Genomic DNA, 24,089 nt, shown 5'->3' on the forward strand with positions numbered 1-24,089 from the left:
TTTAAGCTTCATGATAAATCAGTAATTGTGAGCTAAAAACAATGAGTTAAACATCAGCAGATGAATCTATTTTCTGTTCTAGTGATAAAACCTGAATGTGTGATTCATATCATTTTCAGTGTTTGTTGACATTTTTGATTGTCAAAAGTAACTTCCATATCTCCTTCTCATGGGTTATTGAAAGGTATTTTAATTATACATACACTGACCTTTTATTTTACTGTTGTTTCACAAAATACAGAGCACTATGGGAGTGCAACTTTAAATCATTTTACTCATAGATTAATTTATGTCTGAAAATACCGCATAACTATTAAATGCTCTATAAATAAATTATCATTGAATAAATCATGTTTCAGTGTTTTCTATGTCTTAAAACAATGTTTGTAATGCAGTTCAATCTGGTCACATTCACAGCAGCGCTATCTTTGATATTTAATGACGATGAGGCTGTGAGGGATAGACAGTCTCTTCAGTGGGTTGTACTGTTGTTGTTTAATCTGTTTTGGATAGTTCAGCAGACAGAATGTTGAGGGGGGAAAAACGTAAACAAAAAATTCCACAAAACATGAGTTGTGGAAAATTAGATGTGATCTAGGAGCTTTACACAGTGCATGCCATAAGAGACTAAGTTTATCCCTCACAGCGTTGTTTTCATTCACTTTAAAAATCTAATTTATTCTATGAGAAATTATTTCAAAAATCGGCCAAGGATTATGGAACACGTACTAATGAAAATGAAGCATGGTGTTGACCATTTTAGCTGAAACAGGATGTGGCGTTTGGGGGCAGGTTCCGATTTGGTGACCACCTTGTTCGCCTATGCCTAGAAATGGCCCTGAACAGTCAGACTGAAGGCAGCACTCACTGTCGATATTGATTTCTTTAATCAATTAACTCACAAGTTTTACTCAAGTGATTAAATATAATGGTTACATTTATTAAAGAGTTTAACATAATAGTATGTTGGTAAGGGGAGCTCTGTTGATGTTATAGTGGGTCTGTGTACATTTTGACCATTTCATTTTCTATTTAAAAAGGAATAAAGAGAAAGGGGGGCTCGTTTTTCTTTTGGCTTAAGAAATGGAAAAACGAGAAATCAGCTCTTTCTTTAAATTGGTAAAAAATGAGTTTAAGGCTTGAAAATGAAATACATACATGTGGGTGGCACTGAAACGCCCATTTCTTCTGATTGTTCAACCCGACCCGTCTTCTTTACTGCCTTAATCCTGTCAGCCAGAGCAACAGTTAGTACCACTTTGCAAATTTGCCTTAATTTTAATTAAATAATGTACCAAACCACCACTCACTGTAAACTATGCATATCATATGTAATAGAAACTTGTTGCTGGGCTCATACTGTAATGTTGCCAGTTGCCTCTAATGGACGATGTGTGAGAAACTGCAAGCCACATTACTATGCTGACTAGGAGTTGGTCTACTATAGACCATGACTGAGTTCGGAATTGCATACTACCATACTGCTCATACTATTTCTGCCATAGACACGTATGGCAGAAGTAGTTTAGTATGTCATTCCGAACTCAGCCCATTTTAAGACGATTTAAGGAAGTGATGTCTTTTTGTTCCTTTAACAATTCCTGATAGTTCTTGAACTCAGATTGCATTCCAAACTACATAAATCACCCTCCGATGGGCACTTTGAATGGAGAACAATCATGATAGTCATGCTGTAATATCCCTTCAAACAGAATTTCAATTAAAAATGGCTCAAAAAGTGAGTTCCGAATGACCATTATTTTTGAGCCCCACACCTTTGAGCCTTTCAAAGCTCTCGCAATGCATGATGGTAAAAGGAACAGGGCATAGGGATAATCACTTCTGAATGGAACGCACCCTCATTCAAAACATGGGAGGCGCTTCGTTCATAGTGGCTTTAACACAATTAACGTTACAAACACTAACACGATTGTCATAAAATGTCATTACTAAAATGTGGACCTGTTGTTCGGTGGCACAATGCGCTCTGGATGCCTGGAGCTAATGGAAATTGTGTTTAGATCTCTGAAAAAGCAACCATAAATGGATGCGTGAACTGCTGCAGTGAATCGAGACGTCTGGATACATACAGTACTAACAACTGTATCACAAGTCTTATCTCTGATGGGTGAATGACATTTATGCAAAATAATTATAAGTTTGATAGGTAGAGCTCTAAAAGTGACTATAGATGGCTCCCGTTATAAAGAATGAAGCTGCACCAGTTATTTACTATTACATTTAGCAGATGCTTACAAATTAGGAACACAAAAATAGAAATCCTTACCTTGTCCGCAGGTCACACAAACAGCTTCATTGAATGGCTTCAATGTTTATACTGTGTGGCATGTGGGGGAGTGGTCATTTGTCGGTCTGCGGGAGAGGGAGAGTGGTAAGGCTCGTCGCCTGGTTCATAATTATCTCTAACACCTATCTCTCATTATAGTGATGGCGGAAGGAGACTTAAGAGGCATAACTGGAAATCAGAAGGTTGCTGGTTCAATCCCCACAGCCATCACCATTGTGACCTTGAACAAGGCACTTAACTCCAGGTTGCTCCAGGGGGATTATCCCTGTAATAAGTGCACTGTACAGTAAGTCGCTTTGGATAAAAGTGTCTGCCAAATGCATAAATGCATAAATGTAAATGTAAGAGGCATGCCAGAGCATCAGGAGAGAGAGAGAGAGAGAGAGAGAGAGAGAGAGAGAGAGTGACCTGAAAGCACAACAACCACGCTCCGAGAGAGTTTTATTATTTGGAGTGCTTTCATTTCAGAACATTTTCTTTGGTTATTGGCGGTTACCGTCGAGTGTGGGTAAAAGGAGAATAAAAGACTGACCTTGAACCTGCTTCGTTGTCTCCTGACTCCTCCATTGCCCACGAACTCAGATCCTTCTACATACTGTAATAGGAGTGATTCAATATTCCTGATCTTGCCGCTAAGGAAATAATTTTGAGCATATAAACTACGATATAATTTCAAAGCATCTCTCGTGTAGATGCTCAGTATCAACAACACATCTGGATAAGTCACTTCAGGTAAAAGTTTGATGTTATTTGAGAAAAATATGTTAACTCAAAGCCTCATTTAAAGGATCTGTTAATGATACCGGAAGTGCTTCAGGAATAGTTGCATTCTAATGCTTTTGTTATTGTTTACAGGCTTGAAATGGTTTATATATTGTTTTATATTTAATAACATTTTGTAGTAGCTGTGTTTCTGTGTCCCATTGATAAATGTAATAAAAGAGTTCCGTCGCTTTGAATAAAAGCATCTGCTAAATTAATGTTTAGGCATTAAGAACAGGGAGTGGAGAGTCTTCCCTGTATGGGGTTGCACGCTCCTTTGGTTGGTTGTTGCGGTGTCGGTGGGGGGAATTGTCTGGTGCAATGTAGTATGTAATGTAAGTTAAATATTACAATGCCCAGAAATCATTTGAAATGTCCTGTCAGTTGTCTACATATTTGATAATTATCATGAAGTTATTATGTAGGTCTATGTCTTTGTTTATATCTTTGCCTTTTTTTGGCCCATGTTTCTATTGAGTTGTGTTACTTGTGTATTGCATTAAAAAAATAAAAAAAGAACAGGGAGTGGAGTAGACATAAAACATCTAACAAAGGCTGCGTTTCTCAAAGCAAACTGCAAAATATCGGTAACCTTTACGCCGTGTTTCCCAGAAGCAATGTAATCTGCAGTAAGCAAAAAAATTCATAAATTAATGACAGCTTTGAACTGCTTGTAAATCCATTAAATGCAACTTTAACACATCTTTCACAGTTTATCAGAGACAAATGGTCATTTAATAAATTGTATTAGTATACAGTATTTTGGTCATTGGAAATTCATTGTACAATATATTAGAGGATAACCCACATGCTATTCGAGCCAATATATAAATTGTATTGTATCCTAATTTAATTACATGCTGCTACAATTACAAAGGCTATGTAACCAAAAACATAGGCTAATCGACCTCACATGCTGAGGTTCCACTAGAAAAAAATTGTTATGCGTAGCCTAACTCCGACAGACTGAGTTGTACAATTTCTGTCATGGCCTATTTCTTATCCATCATACTTGTTTTGATTTAATATGTACTAGGGCTATTCGGGCGTAGCATCCATTATAATTTCATATATGATGTCAGTGGATTTATGATCAATATACTGTATATATATATATATCACAATATCTAATTACATCATCAACACCCCCCCCCCCCCCCCGGCTGAGGGCTCGGTGAATATTCTTGCTTTAGTAATTTTTCATTGAAAATTAAATTAATTTATTTAAAAAATGAAAAACTTATACCAAAGAAATTTCTAACTTCAAACTAAACGAAAAAGCAATTAAAATAACGAAGTGGTCAAAAGAACCTGTATAACCACCTTTCCATTTACGGTCACGCAAGTATCCGTCTATGACAACAGGCGGAAAATTACTAAAACATATTAAGATCTAAAAACAATTCTAAATGTAAGCATAACATTTATAATGATGATAATAATCACTGAAATATAAATCATGGTTTGAGGTGTTTTTGTATTATTTTATGATTTAATCATAGATGTATAGGCTGCAGAGCTGCGTTCACAATGAACTGCTCTGTGGAAATAAAGTGAACTGAACTCAAAGCACCTCCTGAACTGAGACGTCTGAGGTCATTTGCAGCATTCTCATAGACGATACTATTCTTGCAAAAAAATGTTCCAGCGTGTTCCACGAGACTGCACGCTTCCGAACAAACAGCGTGTCATACATGCACATAGACGGCATGTATCTGTTCTTAAAAATATAATAAAGTGTGTTTCCTCAAGGGACACTTCACAGGAAACTTCATGAGGAAACTATTAATGGCAAAAAGGTCATTAGAAATGGTGAAAAACTTAAATGCAATGGTGAGCTGTAACAGTGCCTGAAATATACACATTACCATTTCCATTTATATACATTTTAACCTTAAATCTTGGTGTTGGATTAAAATAAAGTTCAAAGACATATGCCAGTTACACAGATACAGCTAAACATTACAGACACACATTTTATTCAAAATCAAACTCACCTCACTTCATTTTCTTATAGTAGATTAAATTGCATAAATAAACTCATTCCACTTGTAGTAATGTGAGAATATTTACATTTCTCCATATTAACATGTGTATTTACATACATGCACATGAACAACATTCATAAAACGGACTTAACTCTATATACACTCATAAAAACCATAGTTCCCCATAGAAATCACATTAAATATAATTACCAGTGGTGTTTGATGTGACAATTAAAAAGGTGCATACCGCCACCTACTGTGCTGGAGTGTGATGAAGAAGGAACAAAGAAGATTTCCTATATTCTGTTTCAGACCATTGTTTCTCAAGAATCTTATTATCGCTTTTATTATTCTGCCAGTTCCTAATCTAATATTTAAGATATTGCATAAAGTGAATTCTGTGCATCCTGCAGCTTATAATTCTCTTATAATTTCTATTCTTTTCTGTTCATACTTGGTACACTTAATTAAAATATGTTCCACAGTTTCCATTACCTGACATGTTTCACATAGACCTGTGTTGTGTTTGCCCATGATGTGAAGTGTTGCATTAAGTTTAGTATGACCAATTATTAATCGTGTGAATTTAATATGATCCTGTCTATTTAAGTTATGATTGATTTTACTTTGTCTAACATTACTTTGTATTTTATGGAAATGCCTGCCATTCTGACATGTATCCCAATACTTCTGCCATTTATTATAGCAAGCTTCTTGAATCAGATGCTTCCCTTCTGCCCAGCTTAAATTGACTGTTATGTTTATGTTATCCAATTTAAGGTTAGATGTGAGGGCAATAGGTCTATTGATGGTTCTTTTCCTGGTTTGGCTATAGGAATTATGACTGCATGTTTACAGTCCCTTGACAATCTACCTTCCACCCACACCTTATTAAAAAGATCCAAAACTGCCTTGAGAACTTCATCTGCATATTTAATCATAAAGTAACATAACCTGTCTTTCCCTGGAGCAGGGCAGCCAAACCAAGTTAGTACTCTTTTGAACTCAAACATCTCAAACTTAGCATCTCAAGCTGTCTGTCCAGTAGGTTTCTGGTTATATATGTCTTGATGCTGTTCCAGAATTTCCTTTCTCCTTTTCTTATTATTGTCATCTAGATTTTCAGTACTATGTGCACACTCTGACATCCATACCAACACACCTACACAATTTTAGCTGCATCATGTATTCAGTTGTCCTGCAGTGCTCTATAATACAGCAAACAGAAAATAGGGGAAAAGCATGTATTTGCTCCATAGGCTAAACATGAGAAAAATGGCACCATCTGGTGGAAAATATTAAAAATGTAAATTTTGAAGTCAGGGCTCCGGAATGAAAGCACAATATCATAGAATTCATGATTTTATGCTTTAATGGCACTGGGATCAAATATTGCAGTTTTAATGGGTTTCAATGGGGACATTTTTGTCCTGAAGGTCCTGAGTGTAACTATTTTGTGTACACAGTGTATTATAGATGTATTATAGGAACTGAGGTTGAAATATCAAAATGCCCCCCAAAATACACACCTTTGGCTAAAATGTATGCCGTTGGCATTAACACAGCCAAAATGATTGGAATGTCCCCAAGGTTACACAAGGGTTAAGAATATGTCTTAACCTGTACATGTTTGTCTGAAAAAATAAATCAATTAACAGTTGGTTATCCATTAAACATTACAGAGCAGATATTGAGTTTTGTAGGACATTAGAGTCCAAAATTAACAAATTAACAAGGGCTGTGGGAAACAATTCCACTGAAAGTTACAAAATGCCCCCAGTATTGAAAATGTGGTGCCAAAAATTATTTCTGAATATTGTATTCTAAGCCTAGTAGTTATATTATCACATGACACAATTTGTTGTTTATTTAAATTTGTTTGTAACAGCTTATCTGATTATTCAAACTGACAATTAAAGGTAAAAAACAAAATGCTCAGGGCAAACAACTCTAGCGGGCAAATTGGCCCTTAGTGGAAAAATGTTACTTTGATTTCACTAAAACCAGACGGGTACGATTTCAGTCGGACTAATGTGTTTATATGAATACACATTATTGCTTTAAAGTACATGTAGTGTTCAGTAAATTACTCTAAAAAAGTAATTAATTACTAACACTAATTACATCTTCTACACTGTACTAATTACTCTTTCTGAAAAGTAATTGCATTACTTATTACTAATTACTTTCTGAAACACTGATCAACCTCAACCAGATGAAAAATACAAGGATAGACATGAAACTGTTCTTTCAAATAAATCATATAAAATCAAATAAATTATTCATGAGCTAGCCAAAGAATTTAAGGGGGCGGCATTAAATTAGAAAACATATATTTGAACATTAGACATTACATTTCTATTTTAAATTCACTTTTGTTTTATATAGAATTGTTCTATAGTCTATACAGTATTTAATGCAATTACATCAGAAGTAACTGTAATTAAATTACTGAAAAAATTAAGAGTAATCCCTTACTTTACTTTTTTCAATGAAAAAGTAATTTAATTACAGTAATTAATTACTTAGGAACGCATTATACCCAACACTGAGTACATGTAAATGCAATAACTGGCAGCATGTGTCTTGTGCATAGAATTAGGAAAGTATAATTCCAATTCAATGTCTATAAAAGTGTGTCAGTAATAATTCTAGTGTAAATTATTGTCCAGACCGCTGTCACATGGTACTTGTTACTTTTCTTAGCGCTGCTCTGAATGGACCAATCACGGCCGCTTTTGATGACTTGTAGAGACACCTTTAAATTCATTTTATAGAGATTTTTACTGTTGATTTTCATTTTTATGTCACATATTAATACTTTGAATTAGTATCTTCAATTGATTATATTTTCTAAAGTACAAAAATCTTCAGTAAGACAAAAAAAACATCCTCAAATTTGAATGTTTATTACGGAGGATTCGGCTTTTTGAGCCCCCCGGCGCCCCCTGTAGGAATCACAGTGTTTCATAGGAAATAGAAACCAACCCGATAACTTCAGTGCGGCTCACAGTGCGGGTGAGGCGCAGCGGTGACGCGAACATGTTCCAACTCTGATTGATCAACTGATTATCTATCAATTATCCATCTGTTGAGTTAAACACGAACTATTAACAAAACACACGCAAAACGCAGAAGAAAGCGCGTCCTGTCGTCATTTCTGCAGAAACAGGTGAGTGGAGAAGAGTCGACTCATCTTTAAACATGAGTTTATATTTGTATTAAGTGTTTATTAAAAGTTAGGGACTGTCTTTATGAGTTGTTAGAGTTTCGTTCTGTCTGTTAGTTTCATCGGCTGATTTAGTTTCGCTTTTGCAGAAACTATAACGGGAAGGAAGCGAGCGTGAGTTATTTTGGGTGCGTCTCAAATCCTAGTGAGCTCCCTACATAGACAGCAGCATCACTGCACGCGCCCTGTGATTCCCAAAAATGCTGCTGTCTATGTAGGGAGCTCACTCGATTTTGAGCACAACCCTTTGATTTGTCACATTAGAAACATTATCAAAACTTCCCACAAATATGCACATACAGTACAGTGAGGACTGTATATTTACATAGGTCTCTTGATATGAAATGTGTTTTCTCCCTGTGTGCATGATATTTTTGGTCATTATATGGACATATAGCCAATGTGTTTAATGCATTGTAAGTGCAATAATTCAGTGCAGTATTTACATTTACATTGAAGACATTGAGCAGATGCTCTCTTCAGTGTCCTAATATGGACCTGTCATGTTGAACTGATGTAAACGTGCACTTTTACACATGTGTTTGTTTGTCAGGTGTGTGATGAAACATGAGTCGTGAGAGTCAGAAGCGCAGAGACGAGATTCAGAGAGCGCTGAGCTTCATCAAGTAAGACCTTGAAACTATGCAGCATCAGGGACGGCCCTTGCATTTTGGGGCCCAATGCAGATTTTCAAAATGGGGCACCCATAGCTACAAGTACACCCATGCAAACACGCCCAACATCAATAACTAAGCAAGCTTAAACTGTGCAAACAAACAAGTTGATTAATTTTTAAAAGCATAAAGCTTACAAATGTAAAACTATCAGCTGTTGTTTTTATTAGCATGTAAATACATGAGATAATATATATTTTTTTTAACTAACCAAACACTACAATCACATGCATAAATGAATAATTAACTTTAATTAAATTCCAAGATCAAATGAAATTAAAGGTGCACTTAGTAACTTTTCGTTCACGTCATCTTGGACTTACAGTGACACCTAGTGGTGTGGATGCAGCATCATTCAAAATCAATAGTTTTCAGTTCCAGACGCCATCGTAGAAATTCACTATTCACAATCAGCCATGATTCACTTTAATCCAAGAGTGAAAGCGTTCAATAACAGGATGGTTACTGAGATTAATTAAATAGTATTCAGCTGGTCATGTGACTCTAAAATGGCCGCCTCCATGAGGGAGCCCCTGCCCTATGTAGAATAAAACAGCTTTTATAAGGTTACTGATATGACTAGAGTCCTCATCTCATGTGAGTGCTCATGATTTAATACACATGTTTCAAAATTACAATTCATTTATTTAGGAGTAAAACTATTTTAATGAGGAAAAAATTGCGGAGTGCACCTTTAAGATAAGGTACATGCTATTTACACTTATTGAGAATAGTGGCACATGCTATTTGCACCCTGGTGTCAATTGTGGCAGATACGATTTGCACTGCAGTGTATTATAGTTTATTCTAAAACAGTATATAATATAACAACATATTCAGTGCATGTAGTATTCTGATGGAGCTTAAATACATTGCTGGCAGCGGGACGAAACACACCAGATTTGTTGCGTGAGAGAGAAATACCGTTCTCTTCTCTGTGTGTGCATCAAGACCCTCGCTCTACGCCAGCCCGTGAGATGCCGAGCCGCTGAAGAAAGCCACCACTCACGTGCCCTACCTAAACCAAACCCTTCTTTGTGCTGCCCAACGTTTTCCTCAGCGAGGACATCGTGCTTTAGAGGTCGACCGACAGTGGATTTTGCAGATACCGATAACTAAGGTGGTGGAAAGACTGATAACTGATTAAGCAGCTGATAGTTTGGAAATTTATTTATATGTAAAAAAATATATATATATATATTTTTTTTTTACCTTACTAATGACAGCCACAGACAAAGAGTCCTAAATGAATAAAATCCCAGATCCATTTTATTGTTCAACCAAAATCCCAATAAATCCCCAAAAGAACCTGAACAAATTAAGATTTGGTGCATAGCACGGGACTTTTAAGTACAAACAAGCCCGAAACACACCGGGTACTCTTATTTTGATATGATTAAATGGTTAAAAAACTTTCGGCAACTATCGCCATAGTGTTTTGCCAATAACGATAGTTCGAAAAAGGCAGAGATTAATCGGTAAAACCGATATATTGGTCTACCTCTATCGTGCTTACCTTTAGTTGTATCACACTCCCCTTAGACATTTTGTGTTTATTTTTATTTCAAATAGAAAACCCGCCACTGTGTGGCTTCACTTACATGGCTTTAATATGGGGAGACGAATGAAATTGGCAAAAGGTGTATTTGAACCCCGGTCGTCCATACCTGTCGTACTAAAGTCGCCACAGTGCTTCTTAAGGAAACAGAAGTCAAATGTACATATATCTTAAATAATATTTTTTTCATAGTTTTGACAGGTTCTATTAAACTATTGGCGTGCATATAGCTGTGTGGCTAGTGCTATTTACACTTAGTGCAAATAATTATTTGCCTATACTATACCCGTGATAATGGGCCCCCTGGTGGTCGCAGTTCCTATAGTATATAGATATTTGTAGAGTAGTCTGGGCATTATGTAAATCAGGAAAACTCTGAAAGCTGCATGGCCTACGTGACTGCTATGGTCTAATAACTAATTGTGGCAAACAGATAAGGTGGGGATGCACGCCTATTGGCTAAGACAACAGAAATGTATAAAAATGAGAGTTTGGAACGGGATAGTCAGATGATCAGCTGTCATCTCTGTTTTGTTGCTTTGTTCAAATAACATCTGGAACTCCTTGACTTCGAGAGTTTTCTTGCAAAGAGAGAAAAGACTTCCTTATTCCACGACATTCCCTATGCAGCCACTTATGTCGCTTAATTAACAAGGTCGGCACTATGCAGTATACTATGTTTACCGTACTCTATAAAGTTTACTCTTCTCTACTCAAAGCTTGCTCTAAATTACTGTACTATAACGTACCATGCTTTACTGTCATATCTCATATTTTGTGTCAATTTTTGGTTTTTGTTTTTGTCTGCAGATCGTCTTTGCCCTATCCTGAGCCTGAAGCCTTTGAGGTTGAGTTTAAACAAACAGACACACACACAGAATACTCAGAACAAACATGTTCAACATATAGCATGTTTGGCCCATCATATTGTGCCGTGTGATACTCGAACCAAATGTTAAACCGTGTTGTCTCCTCATATTGTTGTTCTTTAGGGGTTTGTAATTAAGCTGGTGTGTAATCTCTTGGATGAGGGGAACGCTGCGTTTCGAGAGCGCAGGTGGATGCAGGCGCAAGCTGATTTCAGCGAGGGGGTCAGTGTGGCACTGTACGCTCAGGACGAGGGTCTGCATGTGCCCGCCGCCCTGCTGGAGAGTCTATACATCAACCATGCCACAGCCCATCAGAACATGGTGAATATGAGATCTGAGTCACCGGATAGATTCTGAACTGTTTTTTTATGATGTATTGAATATAAATTAAAATTAAGCAACGTGATTTTAATGGCTAAAGTATGATTGGTTCGGATGTGGTTTTAAGCCCTTTCAGAGCCAATTAATAATATTGCAAATGTTTTGAATATCATTGAGGCTGTAAAATATCTAGATATATATATTTTAGCTGTATTGCTCAGCCCTGTTGCTGTCGTGAAGAATGTTGAAGATCTTTTCCCTCTTTGCAAGAAATCTCTCAGAGTCAGTGGTTCCAGATGTCAAGGGTTAAAGTTTATTGAGCAAACCAACAAACTTGAGAAGGCCAGCTGTCCATTCTGGCTTCACTGTTCCACACATCCAGCTTTATACACTTCTGCTATCTCTTCTAAGTCCATAAATCGCTCAACCAATGGACATGCATCCATGGGAGAGCAAACCGATGGAAAAAAACGAATAAAGAATGACAGATCTTTAGTTTACTTTAGTACCTCTGTGTAATGTTTTTGGTGTTTTCAGGATAAGACGGTGAGTAGTTTGGCCCAAGAACACTCTGTCAGTCTGGACTTGAAGAACAGTTCTCACGTGAGTGCATGCTGTCAATAATATCTTGTTGTTTAGAAAGCTACATTTGCATGACAGTTGCATCAATTATTACTAAATGTGTTGTTCTGTCTCAGGAGGGGAATGCCTTGAGTTCTCTGGACGACTGGGATGTGCCGCCTGCGCTAGAAGAGGCAGGACATTGCTCACAACAAAAACCTTCACATTTAAGTCTGATCGGTGTTCATGAATTTCACCTGTGCGTTATTGCACAGGTGGATCTGATGAGCAAATAAATGCATATGTCATATTTATACATCTCTCGCTTGCATGCTTTTGCCTTTGTTTCCAGATGTCTTTTAATGTAGTGGAGAGAGTGACTGACACTGCAGGTATTTACTGTTACTATTATACATACTATTTATGCAGTATATACACTGTGCATAGCATGCAATTTTTTGTATGCATTGAAAACACAGATTATGTGCTGTGTTTTTCATACTGCCAGTAGTATAGGACATAGTATATGCAAAATAATTGTATTTATTTATGAGATAACTGGACGCCACTCGCATGCATGTGATGAGGTTATGTGACAACATTGTAGCATACTATAGAAATGTATACATACTGCGTACAGTTTCAAATACTTAAAACACTAGTGGGCAGTAGACGTTATGTACTGTTCACTATGCAGTTCGCAGTATTCTTGTATTGCATTCTGAATATAAACACTATGTGAATGCTTTCTGCTGCTGTTTTTCAGTATTGGTAACCATGTACATTATTATCACGTCGTTTTTCTTTGTCTCAGTTGGTTTGTCTGAGTGGTCGTCTCCTGTCTTACCCGCCCCGGTCCCCGTGAGTGATGAGGACCCAAGACTATTCCGTGCAGTACCTGAGAGTGGCCAGCGTGTGGCGCTGTCAGTGCCTGTCTCACAGCCACTGGAGGACAATGATCTGATGGGAGACGAGCTGGACAGTCTGCTGGACTGTATGTCTAAAGAGGAGGACACATCACAGGTGTATACACTGGTAGTGGACTTTTTTCCACATTCCTTCTCGTGCACAGTTGAGCGCTCAGCCTTTCAAATTATACTCTTTTAAGAGCAAGCCCATGCAAACATGTTCAAAGCAGGCGCATGCTTCCTAAATACTTTCATCTTTGATTTTGCTGTGATGACATAGAAAGACATGGACTATCCGTGTGTCTAGAACTAGGCTTGTCTATCCTTGCGCAAAGTCTGCACGTACTGTGCTGATGACGTAATTTGCATCAAGCGCACTGTATGAAATGGACTGGCGTACGAAAAACCACAGTACATTTTGGCCTTTTCACATCAATCAACCAGAGTTTGTTTTTGTTTCTATGTGCTGTTTAGGGGCAAGGAAATCTAAAATTGACCGACATGCAAAAAGGTCATAAAGGGCAGTCGTTTTTAACAGCTGTATGGAAAACACTAGACACGTTAGAGCTTGCCGATTAGTAGCAATTAGTGACATTTGTGTTTAGAAGAATTTCAGTCCATCTAAAAGTAACAAGTAGGCTACTGAGTGTTTCATAGACTTAACTGGTTAAACTCTGATGCATTTTTGGGCTGCTGCCTGCAATTTTTTTAAACTGAAATTTAAAAGCTTACCATTTACAAACACTGTGGACTAAATGCAAAAAAAAATTCAGTTTTCAAGAGAACCCCCCCAAGTCATACATGTTTATAATCCTATGATAAACAGATTTTTCTTTTTCTTTTTTTGTAGTTGTCCCAAATTTGTAAGCATGCAATTCTAGCTCTGTTCATTCTATCTCACTTTGAAAAGTCTTATTTTGTTCCACTAGATGGCGACAAGTACTATAAAAAAAATTTTTTTTAGATCACATTCCATCACAATATACAGATTTGAAATGTAGGTGGCGCTTTAACGTATTTCAGCCCTCATAGGTTTGCTCGTCCATATCTCGGCCTCTGAGTGGACTAGAAGCTCAATCTATGTGTCATTAGAAAGCTGAGATCCTCATATTTGCGATGATATATATCATTTTGTCAAAAGTCGAAAACATATTTTTATGATGATTTGTTTATCATACTTTTCCTGCTGGATGGCATATTTTGTTCTGGACATCTTAGATATAACATTGGATTATTCAGCCAAACAAGCTCGTAGACAAGTAAACAGTGGCTCATTTTTTAGACAACTCCCTAAGGTAAAAGCAGATGTAAAGTTTTACAGCAGCAATAATCGCTGCATAAAAGAGACATGTGTATTTGATGACTTACAGAAATCATATTTCATTTTGTGATTCTTTTGAAAATCTTTTAAACTGTGGTACTAGGGCAACACAATAAACTGTACAGTCACATTCCTCAGAATGAGAGCTTTCATTTGATATGTGACTTGTCTATTTAAGTGCCATGTGAAGGACTTATATTCAAATTAATATTTCTACCCCATTACCTATAGGGGGCGCTAATTTGCAGCGCAAATTATTTCAGGTCTTATTTTGTGTAACATAAATGCAAAAGTGATGGCATTCTCTGAAAAGTTCAGATTCTAAGCTTTCACACAATACCTCATATGCCTGACCTATGTATACACCGACTTTAAGTAAAAAAAAAATTCACGGTATAGCGCCCCCCGGGTCCACAGAGATTTTGTAACTCAGAAAACAAAGCACAATATAGAGCTGTGAGTGTGAATATTAAGTTTACTTCCTATTTAGTGCCTCAAACAGACCTCTGAATTTCTTTTTTAATAGATTTGGACGTTTATGAAAAACTTTGGCAAATGCAGTAACCAAATTAAACTCCCAGAAGGTGTAGTTCAGCATTGGAGCTTGTGATTTTCATTTCTTCAATATGCACAAGGTGTTCAGTGAAGCGTCTGTGGTCTTTTCTCTTCTCAGAATGGCGTTGTCCCCAGCGGTCTGGTGTGTTTCTCCTCTTCATCTCCTCGTCTTCCTCCTGCATTCTTCTCATATGCGGGGAGTCAGTTAAACACTCTCGACTCCTTCACTAAACCTGATGTGAACTCAGACGGTCTGGACGCGTTAGACTCCATCTGTCCGCCGCAGGTTTCGTGCACTGGCTCTGTCGCCCTGCAGCGGCCTCTAGTGGTGGGAGGAGACGCGCTCGATTCACTGTCTGAATTCATTCTGCCAGGTGTGTGTGGCAACACCTTTCTATTGTTTCACATTATATTTAATATTTATTACCTGTTCACACTCTTATGTTGATATTTCTCTCTTAGGTGGGAAGGTCTGTTGTAGTTTTCTGCCATCAGTCAAACTGACAAATGAGTTGAATCCTGCAAACAACCCTCATACAGTGAGTGTTTTTAGGTAGATAGATAGATATTAAAATAACTAGATCAAATTAAAGAGGATTAAAGACTTACATTAGAGAGAATATGCACTATATACACAATAAGATGCATTTGTATATCTCTGCTGTTCAAATGGGAACTTTTTCATTTGTATGTGTTTGTTACAGAGGAATGATCATGTGACTTCCACTCTTTCCTGTCTGTCCAAGAATCCACTAGAACACTCACATGAGTTTACACAAGCCTGCAGCACCTGCTTTACTTCTACAGGTGACACAAACACGGGAAAAAAATAATGTTTTCAGTATATTAGACATCTGTCTGTCTGTCTGTAACTCACCTGTCTCTCTCTCTCTCAGGTTCAGGTGTGCTGGATTTTGAATTCAGATCTGATGTCACTCACAGCTGCAAGAAAGATCTGCTGCTGTGCCGGAGAAGGGGCGGGGCTAAATCACCCTGGAGGCGGATCCGGCTCCGCCCAACTCATAAAAACTTCCAGAGTGCCTTTGTGCTCTGTAGAGGTACGTCAACACCTGTCAGCTGATCAGTGATTGGTTAACTAGAATGTGCAATGAATGCATTTTACTCTTCATTCACTCTCTCTCTCTCTCTCTCTCTGTGTGTGTAGAGATTTTGGAGAATCAGGTGTGTACGTTTGGCGAGGACTGCACATTCGCATATTGTCAAGAAGAAATAGACGTGTGGACGCAGGAGAGGCGGGGCTTACTCGTGAGAGAGCTGCTCTTCAATCATTTGGCGACCAATCAGAGACAAGCGCTCAGCGTCATCAAACTCCTGAATGAACACACGGGCATGTTCATGTTCCTCTGTGAGGTAACGACACGCACACTGACAGAGACAGGATCTTTCTTTCAGTTTCTAAAGTGTTGTCTGGGGAGAGAGATGATTCTGTTGATGGACTGCAGCTGATGTCTGGAGGATGTCAGTGTTTTAGTCTGATGATGAAACACGTGTCGTCTGTTCTTCTGCAGGCCTGTTTTGACTGTAAACCCAGAATTATCAGCAAACGCTGGAAGGAGAATCCTGATCTGTGTGCAAACCTGCAAACACAACACCAGTTTGACAAGAAAAAGTAAGAAAACCACAAAGGCAAAACCTTTCTTTCATTTATTTATTTGCTTGGTTTTTGTTAGTTTATTTGTTTCATTTTTTTGTTGATTCTTTTTCATTTGTTCTTTTGTTCATTCATTTTGTTATCTTTCATCTGTTTGTTTTTTCCTTCCTTTCAGAATCAGATTGAGCTTTATTGCCAAGTGTACAATACAACAACAAGACAGAGATAATAAAAAATAGAAATAAAAATAAAAATAGAATAATGTTTGTTTACTCATTCTTTCTTTTGTTTGTTCATTCTTCCGTTCATTTGTTTTTGTTGTTTATACTGTCTTTTTTTCTTTTTTGTTCTTTGATGTATTTTTTGTTTGTTTGTTTGTTCTTTCTTTCTCTTTATGTTCATTTTCTTTTGTTTGTTTATTCTTTCGTTCATTTGTTATTGTTGTTTATACTGTCTTATCTTTTTTTCATTCATTTGTTTGTTTGTTTGTTTGTTCTTTCTTTCTCTTTGTTCATTTTCTTTTGTTTGTTTATTCTTCTGTTCATTTTTTGTTGTTTATACTGTCTTTTATCTTTTGTTTGTTTTTTTCATTCTTTGATTTATTTGTTTGTTTGTTTGTTCTTTCTCTTTATTCATTTTCTTTTGTTTCTTCATTCTTCTGTTCATTTTTTGTTGTTTATACTGTCTTTTATCTTTTTTCGTTCTTTTGTTTGTTTGTTTGTTTGTTCTTTCTCTTTGTACATTTTATTTTGTTTGTTTATTCTTCCGTTCATTTGTTTTTGTTGTTTATATTCTCTTTTATCTTTTGTTTGTTTTTTCCATTCTTTGATATATTTGTTTTTTTCTTTTCTTTGTTTGTTTGTTCTTTCTTTTTCTTCATTTTATTTTATTGTTCAATTTTCCATTCATTTGTTCTTGAGGTTCGTTCTTTCTCTTTTGTCTGTTCTTATTTCCCTAAATACGTTTGTTCACTCTTTCCCTCATTTATTTGATTTTCTTTTGTTTGTTAATTCTTCCATTCTATATATTTTGTCTGTTTGTCTTTTTTCCTTTCTTGATGTTTTAGTCCATTTTTTTTCCTTTGTTTTTTTTCTTTACCTTGTTTGTTCATTCCTCTTTTTGTTTGCTGATTCTTATTATTTTTACATCTGTTCATTTTCCCTCCTTGATTTGTTAGTTTGTTCTTTCTTTAATTTGTTTCTTCTTTTCTTTTTGTTCATTCTTTTTCATCTGTTTATTCAGTTAATTTTTGTGTCATTTTGTTTGTTTATTCTTTTGTATGTTCATGTTTCTTTTGGGGGGGGGTCTCAACATCTTTATTCAGAGATTTAGGGTGTAAATATAGAAACACTACTGTCACATGTGAAGTAAATCTACCTACCTCTCTGTCTCTCTCTGTGTGTGTGTGTGTGTGTGTGTGTGTGTGTCAGGTGTTTGGTTCATGTGGTAAAGAACAGTACAGTGTGTTACAGTAAGATACGAGTGTTGAGTCCTCACTGTCAGTTGGACATGTGTCGTCATAAGTTCAGATTCGGCTGTAAGAGAGAAGACGCCTGCTGCTTCGCTCACTCACTCATAGAACTGCAGACCTGGATACTGCAGAGAGGCTCTGGTACACACACACACACTGTATTGCAGTACATCAGTAATCCAATAGGTGGAGCCACATGCTTAAACTCACCAAACATCTCTTGTGTGTGTGTATGTGTGCGTGTGTGTGTTTGTGGTCAGGTATCACTCCTGAAGAGATCATCCAGGAGTCAAAAAAACACTGGAACAAACAGCCAGTGAGTAATTTAGCATCCCATAATTAAAGCCACAATATACTATTATAGGTTTAAACACTATGTACGGTTTGACACAAAACACTTTGAGCAATTGATGCTTCACTTGAATTAAAAAACACCACTAATTAGAACATAAATGATGTCATAATGCATGTGTTTGTGAACTCTGAACTCCCTCTCAGCCTGTATTGTGTCTCCATCAGCCTGTGATCGAGACTTCACGTTTATCTAATAAAAACACTGCTGCCAAATCAAACGGTCCAATCAGAGCAGAGGACACCAACGGGAAGGCGGGTCCTGTGCAGGGAACAGGAATTGCTGAATCAGCTAAGGTCAAAGATCACAGTCTTGAGCTGAAGTTTGTGTGTGGTCAGTGCTGGAAAGACGGACTGGTCAGTGAACCGGACCGGGCGCTCAAATACTGCACTGCTAAAGCCCGACACAGGTGCAGAGAGACACAACCATACAAGCACCATAACTGTCTGTCTCTCTCACATCTGTCTGTGTTTCATTTTTAAGGTGCTTTACTGGAGTGACAAATATTGTACATTCATATTGCGAAAGTGTTTACAGCTGAGCTGTATACAAATAAAACAGTGCAAAACAACATACTTAACCCTTGTGCGACCTTCGGGACATTTTTGTCCTTTTCTTTTTTGTTTTTTCGATCATTTTGGCTGTGTTAATGCCAACGGCATAAAGCTTGCCAAAGGTGTGTATTTTGGGGGGAATTTTGATATTTCAACCTCAGTTCCTGTAATACATCTATAATACACTGTGTACACAAAATAGTTACACTCAGGACCTTCAGGACAAAAATGTCCCCATTGAAACCCATTAAAACTGCAATATTTGATCCCAGTGCCATTAAAGCATAAAATCATGAATTCTGTGATATTATGCTTTCATTCCGGAGCCCTGGCTTCAAAATTTACATTTTTAACATTTTCCACCAGATGGCGCCATTTTTCTCATGTTTAGCCTATGGAGCAAATACAAGCTTTTCCCCTATTCTCTGTTTGCTGTATTATAGAGCACTGCAGGACAATTGAATAAATGATGCAGATAAAATTGTAAGTGTGTGTGTTGGTATGGATGTCAGAGTGTGTTTTGTATGTGTGTATTGAGAAATGTGTGTGAGTGTGTGTGTGTAAAAAAACAACAGTGGCATTATATAAACAAACTGGCATTTAAGGGTTAAAATCCTGAAAATGATTGAATATTTGGTAGTTATGATCAGGACTGATGTTGGTTAAAATGTCAGTGAAAGTGGAAAATAATATTAATATATAATAGTTTTATGGCAGTTTTTTGACGCAGACATTTTTGTCCTCTAAGGACCTCTGAAAAACTTTTTTTTTTATTGACGCAGAAGGGTTAATATAAGAAAAGACTAAAAATACAGTGTATACTTGACAAATAAGTTAAAAAGGATAATGCTAAATAATAAAAATGAAGTTACACATAAAGGAAAGATCAAATATTATTAATATAAATAGTAAGACACTAACTCTGTCTGTCTGTCTCTCTTTAGCTGGACCAAAGAGAGAAGGGTTTTGCTAGTGAAGTCTCATGAGAAGAAAAAGTGGGTCACAGTGCGACCTTTGCCCTTTGCCAAGACCTTTCCCCAACAATTTGACGTGAGTGAAAACTACTCATTTGACTCTTTGATTTATAAGTGATACAGTTGTCTTTAGGCCATTTTGATGCTGTAGCATTTGTTAAAGGTGGTTTGTTAAAAAAGCACTGCATTGATGACTGCAGCGGCGGTGATGTAAAGAGTATGAATTAAGAGACACAAAATACAGTAAAGTAACAGTTGTAGACTCATCAGTAATTGTCAAAACCTTCTCTATGAAGTTGCGTCTCTGAATTAAACACTTCAAAGTGCCATGCTAAATCTACTGAAGTGAAAAAAGATCTTGAGTAGTCAACATCACTGATTGACTAATAAGTTGTTGGCGATGTAACCCTGATGTTTCCTCCACAGATCTGTGTTCATGTGATGAAGCAGCGCAAGTGTCATTATATCGGGAACTGTTCATTCGCTCACAGTCAGGAGGAGAAAGATCTGTGGACGTACATGAAGAACAACGGCTGTGAGCCTCAAACACACACAAACACTCATGAACTCATACAGCATGAAAACACTGAATGTTCAGTGTGTTTCTTCATGGACTGAAGGTTAATTCTCATGCTATCTGTCCTATATAGTGTGCCAGATTAGGGTTAGTGCATCCAAAATCGTAGTATGCTGAATATGAGATGCTAAAGTTGCCCAGATAGCATCCTATTTCCAGTAGATTTTTAAAGTATGCATCGGTGAATGCTTTTTGTGCTACATTCCAATACTGGCTTACTTGATACCTAAAAGTACATTCTTTACCAACAGCAGCACAATACTTACTCTTCATACTCAGCAGAAGTGAATTGTGATTCAGTCGTGATCTCACAGATGAGATGTTAGATGTTTATTGTATTTGAGTGTTTGTGTTCTGTTAGTCAGAGACATCCAGCAGGTGTATGATGTCTGGCTCACCACGTCCAATCAGAACAGACAGTCTGATGGCACCTCACTGTCTCAGCCAATGGAAGAGAAGCAGATCACCTTGCCGACAGACTTTGCTGAACCGATGGTACACGCTCACACTTTCATTCTCATGTTTTTGATCTGTCCCATCGGTCATATCTGCTCCATGTGTGTTGTTTTGTTGTCAGCCGGACAGTTTTTTCTGCCGTCTGTGCGGTAAAAACAGTAACAGTGATCGTCAGTGGCAGCAGCACATCTCGTCTGACAAACACAAGCAAAGAGTGTTGAGTGGAGAGGGAGAAGATGAGAGTCTGGCCTGGTCATATCGCTTCCCTGGACCCTGTTTCTCCATCTGCACCAGGTACACCAGCATCAATGTCATCAAGGATCCATCAGCGTTACTGTGTCAGTTGCTACGTAAAGAAGAAGTTGCTCTTATTTGGCTCTGATGTTTGATTGACAGGTTGGAGAAGGGTTGTCCTGATGGCGTGAGTTGTGACTTTGCTCACAGTGAGGAGGAGCTTCAGGAGTGGCGCAGACGGCGGGATTTTCTGCGCAGATGGTTGGACAAAGCCCGAGGCGAAATGCTGATATCTCCAACCGACAATGACTTTGGGATCTACAACTTTCTCCTTCAGGACTAAAACACACACATTCAGTTATCATTATAATAACAGTATAATGTATAACAGTATAACACTTAATTATTACACACACATCTCCATCAATCACTGGATCTCTCTGAAGAAGTTTCATTCATTGTTGTCAGTTCAGTGTTGTTCAGAGTGAATTATCTGATGTACACTATATTGCCAAAAGTATTCGCTCACCCATCCAAATAATTGAATTCAGGTGTTCCAATCACTTCCATGGCCACAGGTGTATAAAATGAAGCACCTAGGCATGCAGACTGCTTCTACAAACATTTGTGAAAGAATGGGCCGCTCTCAGGAGCTCAGTGAATTCCAGCGTGGTACTGTGATAGGATGCCACCTGTGCAACAAGTCCAGTCGTGAAATTTCCTCGCTACTAAATATTCCACAGTCAACTGTCTGTGGTATTATAACAAAGTGGAAGCGATTGGGAATGACAGCAACTCAGCCACGAAGTGGTAGGCCACGTAAAATGACAGAGCGGGGTCAGCGGATGCTGAGGCGCATAGTGTGCAGAGGTCGCCAACTTTCTGCAGAGTCGATCGCTACAGACCTCCAAAGTTCATGTGGCCTTCAGATTAGCTCAAGAACAGTGCGTAGAGAGCTTCATGGAATGGGTTTCCATGGCCGAGCAGCTGCATCCAAGCCATACATCACCAAGTGCAATGCAAAGCATCGGATGCAGTGGTGTAAAGCACGCCGCCACTGGACTCTAGAGCAGTGGAGACGCGTTCTCTGGAGTGACGAATCACGCTTCTCCATCTGGCAATCTGATGGATGAGTCTGGGTTTGGCGGTTGCCAGGAGAACGGTACTTGTCTGACTGCATTGTGCCAACTGTGAATTTTGGTGGAGGGGGGATTATGGTGTGGGGTTGTTTTTCAGAAGCTGGGCTTGGCCCCTTAGTTCCAGTGAAAGGAACTCTGAATGCTTCAGCATACCAGGAGATTTTGGACAATTCCATGCTCCCAACTTTGTGGGAACAGTTTGGGGATGGCCCCTTCCTGTTCCAACATGACTGCGCACCAGTGCACAAAGCAAGGTCCATAAAGACATGGATGAGCGAGATTGGTGTGGAAGAACTTGACTGGCCTGCACAGAGTCCTGACCTCAACCCGACAGAGCACCTTTGGGATAAATTAGAGTGAAGACTGCGAGCCAGGCCTTCTCATCCAACATCAGTGTCTGACCTCACAAATGCGCTTCTGGAAGAATGGTCAAAAATTCCCATAAACACACTCCTAAACCTTGTGGAAAGCCTTCCCAGAAGAGTTGAAGCTGTTATAGCTGCAAAGGGTGGGCCGACGTCATATTAAACCTTATGGATTAAGAATGGGATGTCACTTAAGTTCATATGCGTCTAAAGGCAGGTGAGCGAATACTTTTGGCAATATAGTGTATTTCAGAGATTGTCCTGGTGAAAGTTAATGTCAGTCCTGATGAGAATGAACAAAGTTTTAATCTGTGAAGAGTGAAGCTGAAAGACTGTCTGAAAAGAAAGACTATCTGATGTTTTGTGCTTGTGGCATTCAGACTAAACTCATAAAACATCCAGCAGTCACAACAACAGACAGAGAGTTCAGGGTGTGATCAGTTTGGGAATATTTAATCAGAACACATGCTGAAATAAACAGGTGGATCTAATGAAGTGTTTTACTTTTATACTGTCCAGTTTCTTTATTGTGTATAATGTACACTGATATACACTGATCAAACATTACATCTGTTAGACAGGAAAGAATATTTTGTTTCTCTCATTTTGACTCGATCTGCACGCAATATTTCCCAGGACTTGAATATGAGAAGAGGAAGGATGTGTTATTTTTGTAATTTTAATTTTGTTCATATAATCACTGTTTATAAAAGCCAATTGATCGTTGAATGTATTGCTTACAGTATTATGTAATAAACAGTAATATAATAAACATGCTTTTACTGTATATTACAAAGAGTGACTGAATATTAGTGTTTAGTTAGTAATCTGATGAGATGCTGCTTTGCTTGAGAAAGACTTTATGGGAAAGAATATGAATGCACAACAGTGTGCTGTTGCTTTTCTGAGAGATCAGACTTACTATTGATTTACTCGCATGGCAGATAATAAAACAGAAAAAAATCCCATAGATTTGCAATAAATGAGGGACTCGAGCCATGTCTAGAGACTGTTTCATTTGCTTGTTTTTTTATTTTAGTACCTAATGTCAAAATGAAATTTGACTATAGTAAAGCTATACATTTAAAGTTGTGATAGGTCAAGTTTAGAAAATAAATTTAGAGACATTTTCAGTGTGATATATTTTATTGTAAAAGGACACAAGTGATTTTGTGACAGGAAATTCTTTATATATCTGAGTGTTGACATTTGAATGTCTGTTTTACACTACAAAGTATATTCACTTCACATGGTTACATTTACATTTATTCTTTTAAAAGACACTTTTATCCAAAGTGACG

The 24,089-nt window shown here is 37.6% G+C and overlaps 1 protein-coding gene across 4 annotated transcripts; it reads left to right on the top strand.

Annotated features, from left to right (window-relative positions):
- Window positions 1–8,035: 8,035 nt before the first annotated feature.
- On the top strand, window positions 8,036–23,575 carry LOC127449821 (zinc finger CCCH domain-containing protein 7B-like). Of its 4 annotated transcripts, none has more exons than XM_051713397.1 (22): window positions 8,036–8,230; window positions 8,841–8,913; window positions 11,330–11,366; window positions 11,512–11,709; window positions 12,247–12,312; window positions 12,408–12,464; window positions 12,623–12,662; window positions 13,085–13,305; window positions 15,173–15,428; window positions 15,517–15,593; window positions 15,759–15,861; window positions 15,951–16,112; window positions 16,220–16,425; window positions 16,584–16,684; window positions 18,097–18,278; window positions 18,398–18,453; window positions 18,657–18,898; window positions 19,988–20,093; window positions 20,444–20,552; window positions 20,956–21,089; window positions 21,172–21,344; window positions 21,447–23,575. In XM_051713397.1, the coding sequence occupies exons 2-22, from the start codon at window positions 8,855–8,857 to the stop codon at window positions 21,625–21,627; spliced, it is 2,766 nt and encodes a 921-aa protein (XP_051569357.1). In that variant the 5' UTR covers window positions 8,036–8,230; window positions 8,841–8,854; the 3' UTR covers window positions 21,628–23,575. The 4 variants fall into 4 exon arrangements, with proteins under 4 accessions (XP_051569357.1, XP_051569359.1, XP_051569358.1 ...); XM_051713399.1 differs by having other exon boundaries at window positions 15,801–15,861; XM_051713398.1 differs by having other exon boundaries at window positions 13,085–13,293.
- The last annotated feature ends 514 nt before the right edge of the window (window positions 23,576–24,089 follow it).

This window comes from Myxocyprinus asiaticus, chromosome 13 (assembly GCF_019703515.2).
Source record: "Myxocyprinus asiaticus isolate MX2 ecotype Aquarium Trade chromosome 13, UBuf_Myxa_2, whole genome shotgun sequence".
NCBI lineage: Eukaryota > Metazoa > Chordata > Actinopteri > Cypriniformes > Catostomidae > Myxocyprinus > Myxocyprinus asiaticus.

Bases quoted from the DNA above. Each gene is read 5' to 3' on its own strand.
- LOC127449821 (XM_051713397.1), top strand. From the start codon at position 8,855: ATGAGTCGTGAGAGTCAGAAGCGCAGAGACGAGATTCAGAGAGCGCTG. The intron at 18,899-19,987 runs GTGCAGAGAGAC...GTCTCTCTTTAG, and splicing joins ACTGCTAAAGCCCGACACAG to CTGGACCAAAGAGAGAAGGG. The intron at 21,090-21,171 runs GTACACGCTCAC...TTTTGTTGTCAG, and splicing joins CAGACTTTGCTGAACCGATG to CCGGACAGTTTTTTCTGCCG.